General features: G+C 43.7%; 1 protein-coding gene across 3 annotated transcripts in view; it reads right to left on the minus strand.

Annotated features, from left to right (window-relative positions):
• Positions 1-14,259, minus strand: part of tmtops2b (teleost multiple tissue opsin 2b) — a 206,600-nt gene that overhangs the window by 190,495 nt on the left and 1,846 nt on the right. For all 3 annotated transcript variants that reach the window (XR_014598112.1, XM_084023726.1, XM_084023727.1), the window contains exons 2-3: positions 8,630-8,955; positions 22-255 (exon numbers count right to left, since the gene is read on the minus strand). Coding sequence is in view for 2 of the 3 variants with exons in the window: in XM_084023726.1 (XP_083879852.1) it covers positions 22-255; positions 8,630-8,955 (560 nt within the window). In the remaining variant the exon portion in view is untranslated. The remainder of the gene's footprint in view (positions 1-21; positions 256-8,629; positions 8,956-14,259) is intronic.

Here is a 14,259-nt window from a genome sequence, read left to right on the forward strand (position 1 = left end):
GTCGCCCCGTCGCTGACTCACCTGTTTGTTCATGAGTATGTAGATGAGAGGGTTGATGACGGTGCTGCTCTTGGCCAGCAGCGAGGGCACCACGCTGGCCACGGGGCTGATGATCCCGGGGGGGCCGAACGTTGCCATCATCGCCACAACGCCATATGGCATCCAGCACAATATGTAGCACGCCGCCGTGGTCAGGACCATGAACAGTATGTGGTACTCTCTCCTCCGGGCCGCCGTTTTCCGGATCTTACCCACCTGTGGATGACGGTCAGAGGGGGTTGATGATGCAACAGGAAAACGATTCTATGGTCTTAATGTGTTCCCTTCACTTCATATACTTTATGTCCAAACTTGACAGTTTTTTTCCAGTAAATAAACTCGCCCGAGTCTTAAAGTTTCCCTATTTGCTTGTTCAAGGATGTTCTGACATCCAAGATTCCCTGAAGGCAAAAGCTACGTTGCTAATTCCACAGACAACATGCAGACACAATTTAAACTAAAATGACCTCCTTGTGGTTGTGCCTCTCCCAACCAGTCAAGTTGCATTTACATCCATGTCTGTCCACAACGTTGTCACTTCATCATTAGATAATTATGTGAAATAGAATCAGTGACTCATGTCTTGTCTATAGTTGACTGATAATTAAATAATTTCTTTTTCGAAATCTCAATCAATAAGATCACAAAAGTTGTGTTTCACACATTTACATTTTGTGCATTTAGCAGACGCTTTTGTCCAAAGCGACTTACAATAAGTAAATTTGTTGAAAGAAAGAAACCACAACATATCATTGCCGATAAAGTAAGAGGGAAAAAATAGAAAGCTTAGGTCCTCATCTGAGTAAAGTAGTAGCTGTTTAACAAGGATACCTTAAGTATAACCGTGCTATGATCAAAGTGGTATAGGTAAGGACATAAAAGTGCATTTTTCTGGGGGGGGGGGGGGGGTGGAAGTGAGTCATGCTATGCAGAGTCGAGGTGAAGTCTTAACAGGTGAGTCTTGAGTCTTTTGCGGAAGATGGCAAATGACTCTGCTGTCCTGACATTGGTCGGGAGTTCGTTCCACCACTGAGGCGCCAGAACAGAGAAGAGTCGGGACCTTGCTGAGAGACATTTGTTTGTTTCAGCGATGATGATCCCAGTCGGCCAGCTGAAGTAGAGGAGCGAAGTGCTCACGTCGGGGCGTGCCGTTCCATTGATGGCCTTGAAGGCCAGTGCCATTGTCTTGAATTTGATGTGGGCTGCAACAGGGAGCCAGGGGAGGTCACATGGGAGAATTTGGGTAGATTGAAGACACGGTGTGCAGCAGCATTCTGGATATGCTGCAAGTCGCCGAGGCCGGGAGTCCAACCAGAAGAGAGTTGCGGTAGTCAAGGCGGGAGATGACCAGTGCTCAGACCACGAGTCGCGTTGCGTCCTTTGTGAGGAAATACCAGATCCTGCAGATGTTGTAGAGGGCAAATCTGCAGGATCGGGCCACAGTGATGTTGGGGGTGCAGGATAGTTGGTCGTCGAGGATTACACCCAGGTTCCTCCCAGACAAGGCCATACTGTGGTGTTTGGTTTTATGCAGGTTAAGCTTGAGTTGATGCGCAGTTGTCCAGATGGAGATGTCTGCCAGATATTCCGAAATGCAATGTGGGTGTCGGAGGCTGGGGGAAAAGAGAGGAACAGCTGGGTGTCGTCTGCATAACAATGAAAGGAGAATCCATGTTATGTGATTACAGAGCCTAGTGATCTGGTGTATAATGAGAACAAAGGCGGTCCTAGTTCTGAGCCTTGAGGGACACCTGTTTCCAGAGAACAGGGTTTGGACATATAGCCATTCCATGTGACCTGAAAGGTGCGATTTGTCAGGTATGATGTGAACCAGGTTAGAGCAGAGTCAGTGATGCCAAGTTCAGCCAGGGTGGAGAGGAGGATTTGGTGGTTGACTGTGTCGAATGCAGCAGATAGGTCGAGGAGAACGAGAACGGAGGAGTAGGATGAGGCTCTGGCGTCTCACAGGGACTCGATCACTGTGAGGAGGGCCGTCTCAGTGGAGTGAGCAGTCCTGACGCCTGATTGATTAGGGTCAAGGAGTTTGTTGTGTGAGAGATAGGATGACAGTTGGTTGTATGCGGCACGTTCCAAGGTTTTAGAGAGGAATGAATGAAAAGATACAGGTCTGTAGCTTCGGATGTCAGCAGCATCTAGGATGCAAAGTCATCAGTAGTGAGGGAGGAAGAGAACATTTTCACTCTGCCGCTCGCAACACCGATCTGTTGGTTCGCAGAGATTCGGACAGCCAGGGAGGGGAGAGAGATGATCATGCTGGTCATGAGGTGAGGGGAAAGAGAGTGTCCCATGAAGAGGAGAGTGAGGACATCAGGATGGAGGAGGCTTCCTCTGTAGGCATTAGGGAGAATTGTTCTGTGGATGGTAGTGAGGAAAGAACAGTTGAGGAGAGAGCGGAGGGAGAGAGGGATTTTAGGTTGTGGCGGGTGGTGACAGTTCGAGGCGTAGAGGGGAGGGACATGGTGGGCTTCATGGGGAGGGAGAAAGTCACAAAGTTGCGGTCGGACACGATGAGTGAGGTAACACAGAGTGCCGAGGTGCCACAGGACCTTGTGAAGACAAGGTCATGTTGGTTCCTGGCTCGGTGGTTGGGTGGAGAAGGGGAGGTCAAATGTGGAGGAGAAGTCAATAAATTCAGATGAGTGCAGCTTTCCTGGGTGGATGTTAAAGTCACAGAGGACAACGAGTGGTGTGCTATCATCAGGGGAGCAGCTTAGGAGGGCATCCATCTCATCTAAAAAGTCACGGAGAGGACCGGGTGGACTATGATGTTGAGCTTGAAAGGAAGGGTGACAGAGACGGCGTGGAATTCAAGTGCAGATCGGGGTAGGTGGTTCAGGGGAAGGACCTGGTAGGACCACCTGGGTGAGATAAGGAGTCCAGTTCCTCCTCCTCGACCTGTTCGTCTGGGGGAGTGTGAAAAGGACTAGGCAGTTGAGAGGGCAGCTGGAGTGGCAGTGTTTTCTTTGGTGATCCAGGTTTCCGTAAGTGCCAGAAAGGGGAGAGTCTGCAGGGAGGCATACGCTGAAATGGTGTCCGCCTTCTTGACTGCAGACTGGCAGATCCATAGCCCCCCTAGTACTTCAAGTTCTGTACCGGTGGAGAATGGTGGGTAGCAGAGGTTGGATGGGTTACAGCCTCAACCGATGGGTCTCTTGAGAAATCTCTGGTTTGATGTCCTGGCTGGGATAAGACACATGGCTGCGATGGGTGGTGGTCGAGTTGTTTGGCCTCAAAGGACTCCCACAGATAGACTCCCTTGTCTTTGTTCGGTTGTCTTGACTCCCACAGATAGACTCCCTTGTCTTTGTTTGGCTGTCTTGACTCCCACAGATAGACTCCCTTGTCTTTGTTCGGCTGTCTAGACTCCCACAGATAGACTCCCTTGTCTTTGTTCGGTTGTCTTGATTCCCACAGATAGACTCCCTTGTCTTTGTTCGGCAGTCTGACTCCCACAGATAGACTCCCATGTCTTTGTTCGGCTGTCTAGACTCCCACAGATAGACTCCCTTGTCTTTGTTCAGCAGTCTTCGTTCGGCTGTCCTGACACTGTAGTGACAAGCTCTTAAGTGCTTGGTTTACCTCATGCAGGTTTAGCCCCTCCCTCCAATTAAGTCTATTGACTACAGCTGAGATGGCCGAAACTAGGTTATTGCCCACTCAATATGAACAACTTCAAAAGAATTTACACAACAAGGTATCTAGCTAGACAAGACTAGCTCTACTCACAGAATGCCTAAACCAAGTATCAACAATTACTTCCTGACTTACCATCAAGATAAAATGCAGTTTCCTTCCTTTCTTCAGACAAAATGTAGTTTCATGGGGTGACCTTTGACCTCTGACCACCAGATTCTAATAATTTCACTTTTGAAGACATTTTCTCTGGGTATTCCTGAGATATCACATTTGCGAGACTGTATCGAAGACAGACGACGATACAGACCCGGAAACGTACTGCCTCTGTGCATGGCTATCTACGGCTATAAAGCTATAAACTACTCAGAAAACTTGTATTGTATGCATCGTGTCAACTCTGAGTTTACATTAAATTCAGTATATTCTGGAGTAATTCTTCTTGGTCAGAGGTTTCCTGTGTCAGATTCGATTGAACAATAATCTACAGTAACAAACTATAATATGTATTAAAAAAATATTGAAAATACACAAGGGGCCCTCTGGAAGACGGGGACAAATATTAAGTAATAATGCGGGACCCGCCTGTGTTGATGTTGTACTTTTGGCATTAATCAAATCATTCAATCAATCCAGACCAATGTCAGGACAGCAGAGTCACTTGCCATCTTCCGAAAAAGTTTCAAGACTCACCTGTTCAGACTTCACCTCGACTCTGCATAGCATGACCCACTAACACCCCCCCCCCCCCTCCAAAAAAAGCACTTCTATGTTCTTACCTCTATAGCACTTTGATCATAGCACTGTTGTTCTTAAGGTATGTTTGCCGAAAGCTACTACTTTCCTCAGATGAGGATCTAACACTTGTTTCAATTTTTTAGCTCTTATTTTATCGGCAGTGATATGTTATGGTTTCTTTCTTTTGACAAAATGTACTTATTGTTAGTCGCTTTGGACAAAAGTGTCTGTTAAATGCCCTAAATTTAAATGTAAATGTAAATCATCAAAACTGATTGACCTGCACTGTACCTGCCCCAAGCCAAGATATCTGACTCTTCATCAGTGAACACGCTCTACAATCTACTTTAACTTCACGTCTCTTCATGCAGATTTTAAGAGGATTCATCAAGCTTTATCCAAATCCAGTTAAAGTGATCGAGGCATCAGTCTTTGGATCTCTTCACACACAGATGGCTTTTCTTATTTCACCCTTCTGTAATGTGGATGCATTAAAACGAGCTCAGCTCACTACATGACACCCTTGAATGCTCCAAACAGCCCACCGAATTTGAGACTCATGCTCTGTAATGTGAACAATCCTCTGGAGCGTGAGCTCCGCTCTGCTCATGGATGCGATTACTTCAAAAGCACAGAGAAGAAGGAAGCTTAACAGTGATATCTACCTTGTACCATTTAACCCTTTCCCACCAAAGTAGCCAGTATGTAAATACCTAGAAACCCAACAAAGACAGTTTCGAGGATTTTTAATTTGTTCATGTCGAGGTTGAATGAAACGTGTTTTAGGACAATCACCAGGGTAAAAATCACTGTTATTTGACTGGAGTCTGGTGGTTGTCAGGAGAGCATATTGGTTGTATGTTTTGTACATTTATATACTATAATAATTTTCCAAATCCTTGTTGATTTTATTTATTATATATTCACTTCAATGCGGTTCACATTGAATTGCACCAAAAATTGAAGGAAAAATTCATACATTTTAGTCACGATTTCCGTCACAGCCGTTCGGAATTAAAAAGACTACTGTAGAGATTTCAGGAACCCCCGAGGTTCCTCCCCTAGCACATGAGCCCCAAAAGTTTCATAGCTTCTGGGTTTACTTCTGCCATGTGCAGCCCACTGCATCAAGCACATTAATGTTCCCCCCGCCGGCCCTTCGCCTGCTGTCCCAGAGAAAAAGCTTTTCTAGAATCTGGGAAACGTTAAAAAAAAAACTCCAATTTGGTCCCAAAGGCTGAGTGAAGGCATCGAATCCAGCGCATTTAAATACAACAATCATTTCAGGCAGGGTTCACATGTTGCGCTTGCAGATTTCGGTCAGCTGTTCCGCTCAAGCTTCACAATCAGTCTGCTTGGCCACCCGCTGGTAAATAACGACCGGCCATGTTCGTACAGCTGCACTCAGCCGCCTTCATGAACTGACACGACTCACTTTGACTCTACAGATATAAGCTGCAGCATCTCCCCCTCCATGTGGTCTGTATGTGCTGAGCTTGAGTCGGTGCTGTGTTGACTCAACCCAGATCGAAAGTTCATGTATGTATTTGCTGCGAGGATATTAGTTCATCCTTCCTCTGTACACAACAAACTAGACTGCTGAAGCTTAAATTGCTTTGGCTGAACTTTAGAATTCATTGAGTATTTTCCCACCCATCACTTACATCGTTAAAAAGGAAGAGAGCTCTCCGTGGCCGGTACAGACAGGGAAAACATGCAATAAATTTCAAGACAGACTTGAAATAATGTGAACCCGTCTTTTCACCAAGATCTTAATCTCTCTAAGAGAACAGGGAAGCCTCCATGATAAAAACACAATATGCAGAGGGCTTCTTTTAGCAGACGGAGCTCAACGGGGTCTCACTGACAGAAAACAAAGCCGATAATATGCTCAAAATGCGGCTAAGGTATATATTATCTACTATAGGGAATGCATCATAGTATTTAATAATAATAGGAATTTTTGCGATATTTTTTTATCTTCTATAAAGAAACTGTTTCCTGTCGTGTTTGTTTTGTTCTTAGGTCTGTTTACTTTAAATGGATAGCGCTCAGCTTACATTTACATTTAGGTCATTTAGCAGACGCTTTTGTCCAAAGCGACTTACAATAAGTACATTTGTCAAAAGAAGGAAACAAAGAAACCACAACATATCATTGCCGATAAAGTAAGAGCTAAAAATAGAACAAGTGTTAGGTCCTCATCTGAGTAAACTAGTAGTTCAAGAGCAACAGTGCTATGATCAGAGTGCTATAGGGGGGGGTGTTAGTGGGTCATGCTATGTAGAGTCGAGGTGAAGTCTGAACAGGTGAGTCTTGAGCCTTTTTCGGAAGATGGCAAATGACTCAGCTGTCCTGACATTAGTCGGGAGTTCGTTCCACCACTGAGGCGCCAGAACAGAGAAGAGTCTGGACTTTGCTGAGCGACATTTGTTTGATTTCAGCGATGGTGGTACCAGCCGGCCAGCTGAAGTAGAGGAGCGAAGTGCTCGCTTCGGGGCATGAGGTTTGACCAGTGTTTGAAGGTAGATGGGTGCTGTTCGATTGATGGCCCTGAAGGCCAGTGTCATCGTCTTGAATTGGATGCGCCAGTGGAGGTCACGGAGGAGGGGGGTCACATGGGAGAATTTTGGTAGATTGAAGATAAGACGTGCTGCAGCGTTCTGGAGTTTCACTGGCAGTCCTTTAAGTTCTGACTGTGACCCCTCCCTCCAATCAATTCTATTGACTACAGCTGAGCTGGCTGAAACTAGCTGATTGCTCACTTAGCATAGACAGCTTCACAAGAATTTAAACAACAAGCTATCAACACAAGACTAAATGTTACAACTAGCTTTGCTCACACAATGCCTAAACCCAAAACTACGATTAGTTTCTGACTTACCAACAAGAGACAAAGCAGCTTCCTTCCTTTCTCCAGACGAAATGAAACCATTTTCAAAGTCAACACTGATTCAACAATCTCAGCTTGAGGCTACCGTTTGAAAGCAGCGGGTGCGCTCGGTGAGTGGCGCACATCCAGTTTCCTTTCACCGATTCGCCATGCATGAATAATTGTGTTTTTGTTAATAATGTGTTACGTGAGGGTTATAAACCGCAGTGCTAATTGTGCCAAATAGAACACACTTGAAATGATTGAAGTCCGAAGATGTATTTCCAAATAAGGAAGTGTTAGTGTGCTAATTCCAGTGGTGTCCAGTTCTAAATAATGACTGAATATAGGCAATGAAGCTGAACTGAAACTAATTAAACTAATGTGATCCACACAGGGGTAATTGAAGGTGTAGGGCACTTTGTGAAAGCCACTCATTTGTACCAGGAGGTTATTACAGACAGAGAATACGATTTATTTTCCAAACAGCCACCTGGCAGTCAGAGGATTATAGACCACCGGAGGAACATCCCTGGGATATGAGACACACTCCTGTTAAGCTGGACGGCGATGCCAGGAGCCCTGCAACAGTTTTCATATATTGCAATGATCTTGGAAGCAAGAGTAAGGATTTCTGGAGCGAACGTCACCTCCTTCCAAGGTGCGAGGAGAAGGGAGAAGCCGGAAGAGGTCAAAACTCAAGAAACATTTGTCGCGCGTCTTTGCCTTGTAGCCTTCTTGGAAGCTAGGACATGAATTTATCAGGCGTGAAATGCCGTTAGCTATGCGGTCAAACTGAATGGAACATACCCTGTATGCCCCGGGAGTATTTGCTTCTATTCTGGAACGAGTGACACACATGCCATCCCAGCAGGGAGTGCACGCTGCCTCTGGCGAAATACGGGCACTTGTCCAGAAAGAGCTATTTCTGGGCTCCTGGCAGAGGATGGGGAAATTTCCCTTTTCTTCTGAACATGTTGCTTCTTCCTTGACCTGAATTTTGCACCCATAGAAACATCCACACAACGGATCTCCGTCGAAGCGTGAAATATAGTGCAGATTGTTTCATAATTTCTGCATCGATGAGTTGAAAAACAGTTTTGGGGTCTTCTACCTCAACCACACTCCACTAGGCACTGACATTCACCCCCTTTTATGGAGTCGCTGATTGAGCATACATGCCTTTGGTTTAAATGTTTCCATACTTTCTTTGGAGCCCACATGAATTTGAGTTAACCACCTGCTGTTCTACAAACTGTTTGGGCCTTCAACACCAGACAGGAAAATAGCATCAACATTCACAATGACATGTAGATGTCTCTCTACCTGTTTGACAGCCCATAACAGCCTGCTGTAGCAGTAGATCATCACCAGGATGGGGAGACCCAGGCAGAACGTGAAAAGGCAGATGATGTAAGCGTGCGACTGGGTCGTCCGAACCGTCCAGGACACGGAGCAGCTGGTTCCTGCCCCCTCTATGCCATAGCTGCTCCAGCCCAGCAGAGGGGGCACAGTCCAGAACAAGGAGTACAGCCAAGAGCCCCCGACAGCCAGCAGGGGCTTGCGATAGTCTGGTCCACGCTTGTTGTATACAGTCAGAGTGCTGTAGCGGTCGTAGGAGAGGGTCACCAGAGAAATCAGCGACACGATACCTGAGAAAGACATGAATCAGTGAGAGTGGGTAGCTGTAAGTCATCGAGACAATACTTATATTCAGTCAACGGATCTTCAAAGTAAAAGTAGGATTCATCCTATTGGAGACGAATGTCAGAACAAAATTATTTTACCAATTAATTCACTAGATATTACACTGCATAAATAAAAACGTCAACCTGTCATTAAAGGGTTCATCCTTTGGGGAGAATGCAAATCCAATGGGTTTTTTTCCAGTTGATTTTTTACTATTGCAGAAAATAAGCTCCATGGCAAGTTTATGATAATTACTTTTGTGCCACAAGATAATCTTAACAAATGAAACCTACTTTATGTTTTTTGAAGCATGAATACAATCGGCAGAAGTAATAAGCTAACGTTAGGCCATAAACAAACTACACCAAGTACAACACGCAAGTGTGAGTCTACACAACGGGGCTGTGAAAGGTGGACTTAATACTAACACCTGGCTTGTGTCTTAAAGGCTACAATCAGCTTTTGTTCCTGGGACAATTGACTAGTGTAATGTTAACTTTTACTTACAGCGCTGAACTTGCTTTGAACCCCTGATAGAAAGATGGAAAGATCATTGTTCGTTGAATTCTCAAGAAAAGCTTTTCAAACAGGCAGAAGAGGTTGTCCTCGCACTGTAGCAGAGTGTTTAGCTGCATACTGAAATGCCAATATGAAGGCCATATTTAAACTATTTCCTTCTGCTGCAGTGAAAAAGTCAAACCTCCAAACAATAACTACGGTAAATAATAACTAAAAAATCCGTTCAAATATTGTGATGTCTCGGAGCACGTCGTAACAGAGTCTTGCGTGTTACAATGATTTTTTGTTTTGTTTTGTAAATACAAAATTTAAATGTACTAATTTACCATCAGTGTCCCTGTTATTATATTGTTTGTCATGTTGTTTGGTCTGTTTTCCTTTAGTGGCAGCATTTTTAGAACTTGAATGTGCTTCAAACTTTTCATATACAGAGTTTTGATCTCGATTGCAGCTTTAATCCCCTCTGCTGCATTCCGCTGCTTTCCAGTGCACATAAAATGTGATCTAGTGGGATTTTTCTGTGCATTATACATCAGTCAGTTAATTACTTGGAGCAGCTTCAGTACATTTTGTTGCGGACTAATTCTTCCTGAAACGGCCATGACGCTAGCTGATCTTTTCAAGTCCGACCCTGTGACACATCAGCTGGAGCTCTTGACCTTTCTTGGAGTGAAGTAACCAACAATTGCTATTATATCTCAGTTCTATTAGTATGACCCACTTAGTACACAGAAGCCAGATCTATCTAATGGATGAAACACAGGCTTAGTGTTGGGCAGGTCACCAGACTATCACAGGGCCGACACAAAGCTGGAGCTGTCAGTTTTTATCTATGTTGCGTGTTTCAAGCATGTGGGGGAAACGTATGCGGAGGAAGTGCAAATTCAAATCACCGGCGCCTGTTGAAACCTTGTGGATGTGAGCCACTGGAAATCCCCCCCTTACATTTGACATCTCAAAATGAAACATTCCAGAATTAATTACACAGGAGAGTCAGCTGACTCTTCCTCCCCTTGCAGAGGCTTCACCACACAGCTTAGACTCCACCGTATAGAAGAGAATAGCCATCAGCATGCGTGATGAGATGTCTTCGGGAAAAAAGGCACGACGTCTCTTTGTAGTTCCTGGTGGTTCGTACTCTGCATGCAGCTCACTAACATGGTTTGTGTGTCTGTGGTGGCTTTCTTCTTTTGTATTTGATAAGGCTAATAAGGGTGTGTGTGTGTGTGTGTGTGGAGATAATAAGACAGGGCAGAGCATGCACTGGGGTGCCTGTGTCCAGTCGTATTAAATTGAAAACCCATCTCCGCCATGCTTTGTGTGTGTGTGTGTGCGAGCGTGCACTAAAGGTCGTAACCACCGAAGTAACCCACTGTGATGAACTTTTACCTGACAAATCATATCTGATGTGCCTTCTTTGCCCCTGTGCTCCTGCAAAGTGGGCCATTGGCGGAAAAGCCGCTTTACAACGAACCCAGGAGGTGGTTTGACACACAGACGAATATTGTCAATCAACTGAACCTGAATCGAATGTGTTGGGTGTTACATAGACGCACGGCATAAGATCCTCACATGAGCGGCTGACGTCACCTGTTTGATCTGAGTTAAGAAGGCTGAGGAACAGGGCAGCACTTTGTGAAATCAAGTTTTTTTTTGTTTTTTTTTGGCCTGAGGACATGAGGGGAGGCTCATAGTCCAAGTCTTTGTTGTTAATCTCGGTTTTCTAGGCCGAGCAACGCGCTCACAGCATTTATGTAGTGATTAGCATCGGCATGCGTGTGTATCCTATAGGCTCTGTGGTATTTGTGTTTTCTGTCATAAAATTTGAACCTGTTTTGCATGTCTGAAGTGGACAAGCTTGGTTTAATACTAAGATTAGGTCTTATAACTTGTTTCTTAACCTCAATACCCAATACTACATCATCCAGCTGCTCAGGATATGAATCTTCTCATAAGTGAAAAAAATGTATTTGTGTTCTGTCGTCAGTTGGCACAAAGGGGCTAAACGAGGTGGGAGAGCCGAAAGTATTACATAACAGACTTATGCATTATTGGTTTTGGTCATTTCATGGGATTTGTTGACTAGATGGAAAATAAAGAGTTAAGCCAAAACTTCTTTAAGAGCAGGAGCGGCAGATGAGATAATGCTCCCAGAACCTATTAGGCCAAAAAACACAATACTATCTGACTGCTCTTTTGTGTCGAATGTTTGGACACATGACATTGTGTATGCATAGGGAAAGAGAATAAAATCTGTTGGTTATATATACTGTTATATATAACATCCAGTATATTATTGAAAAACGAAGCAGCACTTGTCATGGTGCAACATAGAGAGATAAAACATTAGTGATATGGAAACATTTGAAGATATTGGAGGGGAAAAAATGACAGCTCCATGTTGCTCTCATAGGACAGAAACAAAACCCCCATAGTCTCATTAAAAATAATGATTATTGGATTTTACAGCCGTAGCACCGTGAATGAGTTTTACTGACAGTTATTAATATGGATTTCATCTGGATGCTAATTAGCCATACTATAAATTAATCTTTGGAAATCTAGATTGAATGTTTCCATCCAGTCATGTAATTGAATAATAAAATGTTTTGACTCATATTTTTTGAAGCACTTCTTAAAAACCGTGGCGAATACGCCACTTAAAAATGTGAATCTATTGAATGATTTTTGTTGCTTCATTGTGGGCTAATCTCTTGCTGTTATGAATCTGTTACTGCAGTCCGTTGGTTTATCGTGAAACCATCTGTCTCTGTGATGCACTGAAATGAAAAACAAAGCACAAACCTCCTCCGACCGAATGTCACTTCTGCTCTCGTGTATCATATTTAACTCTCCGTAGACGGATGGAAAACATGGCACTTGCTCATTTGCGGCAACATGATTGACATATTGGTGGTCAGGTGTTCTTCCCTGTTCATCCCATCCCTCCACATCACTGTCGATGAAAAACCCTCCCATGATGGATGCTCTGTCACTCTCACTCTGGTGAAGACAACCCAACAGACTTATTTAGAGACTAATCTATTTGCTGTTCTGACCTCAACCTGACTGATATCATTTTTTATGACACCATCTTCCATTGGCAGGTTTTAGGTTTTCAACCATCGCTACAAGGAATGAAAGGTTACGCACTGTGGTATTTTAGAGTTAGAGACGGGACGATATAGGATTTTATCATGGATCGCGATTAAAAAACACTCCCAATAAGATGATCGTGGTGTATTTCCATTTTGGGGATAATCGTGAATTTCATTGCATGACAAAACTGACTTGACCAGGAATCACTAAAAAAACGAGAGAGCTTTTCTCACTTAATGACATAGTAAAAAGCGTCTCACTCTGTCTCAAGGCTGTTGCAGTAAAAGACTAAAAATCAACAGACAGAACGCAGGTATGAGTCATGAATGATTGAAATTCATTAATGTTGAAAACCATGCGCGTGCTCCCTGCGAAAAGTGTCCCGAGATGACTTTTGTTATGATACGACCCCATAAACCAAATGGAATCGAATTGGAAAAAAATGTATTGGTTTCTGGCATTCTGTTTTTCTTCCGCAAACCAGGAGGTAAATGGATATTTAGAAGACAAAAGCATCCTCACTGCTCCCTACAATATAAATGTCATCCTTAACAAGATTATTTTTTTTAAATGATTCTCGAAGATCAAAGGAAAAGCGGCGATCTATCATGATATTACACGTGATGTGTGAGTTTACGTCCGGCAGTGACGTATAGACTCGTCACGTCTCAAGGAAAGACAACAATGTCTGCTGGGAGATTTATAGCTGAAATGAATCATTCAAGTTAAGCATTAACACGGCTGTTTTGCAGTTGAACCGAAGCCCTCGGCCCTCTTCACAGATGTTAAAGCGTAGCCGCACGCTAAAGTAGCGTAGACATGCGAATGAGAAGGCGTAATGTTGTCATAACGGCGTAACTGCTGGGGAGAACTCAAAGTTGTCTGGTGAGCTCATTCAAGTCGAAGAGTATAAATCATGATGCCAGATTGCTCGCTCATGTTTTTGTTTGTCATCTGTGGTGAATGATGTAGAAACAGTGTCACCATTACATAGTTTGTCCACCAGGGGTCTGAAGTGCAGGGATGATTTTTGTAGGCCAAACCCAGAAGTTAACATCGCACTGATTTGGGCAGCTTTGGCTCGAGGTTTGATCCTCGGATTCTCCAGTCAGCATGCCGAAGAGTCCTCAGGCTGTGCCATCCGTTAGTGAATGTCTGTGAATGTAGACTGACTGTAGTCTTAAGTACCTCAAGTGGTCGAAAAGACTATAAGCACTATAGAAGTTAATGCAGGTCCATTCACCATTTACTGATTCCCTCAACAACATAAAACCAAAGAGATTTTTACATTGGATATTGTAGAAAATAAGCTCTGTGGCAAACAGTTTATATATTTACACGTTTTGTGATAATCTTCACCACTACTGTGATGATGCGGTATTTTTGTAGAGTGAACACAATTGGCAGAACTAACAAGCGTTACAAAACCAATTACATCGTGGTTGCCTGAGTACGAGTATACGAGAACTTGTCAGCAAACTCATTTTAAGACAATTAATATCTTCAAAATTCACGAACAGGGTATTTACTGACAGATTTTTATAGCTTAAAGAGTCTTTTTTTATGTTGTGCTCAAACTAATACAATATTTAAAAAAAACCTCTATGAAGATAATTTGTATATCAATTACCAGCTTGAATGAAATGTAT

Source organism: Eutrigla gurnardus (genome assembly GCF_963514095.1).
Source record: "Eutrigla gurnardus genome assembly, chromosome: 12".
NCBI lineage: Eukaryota > Metazoa > Chordata > Actinopteri > Perciformes > Triglidae > Eutrigla > Eutrigla gurnardus.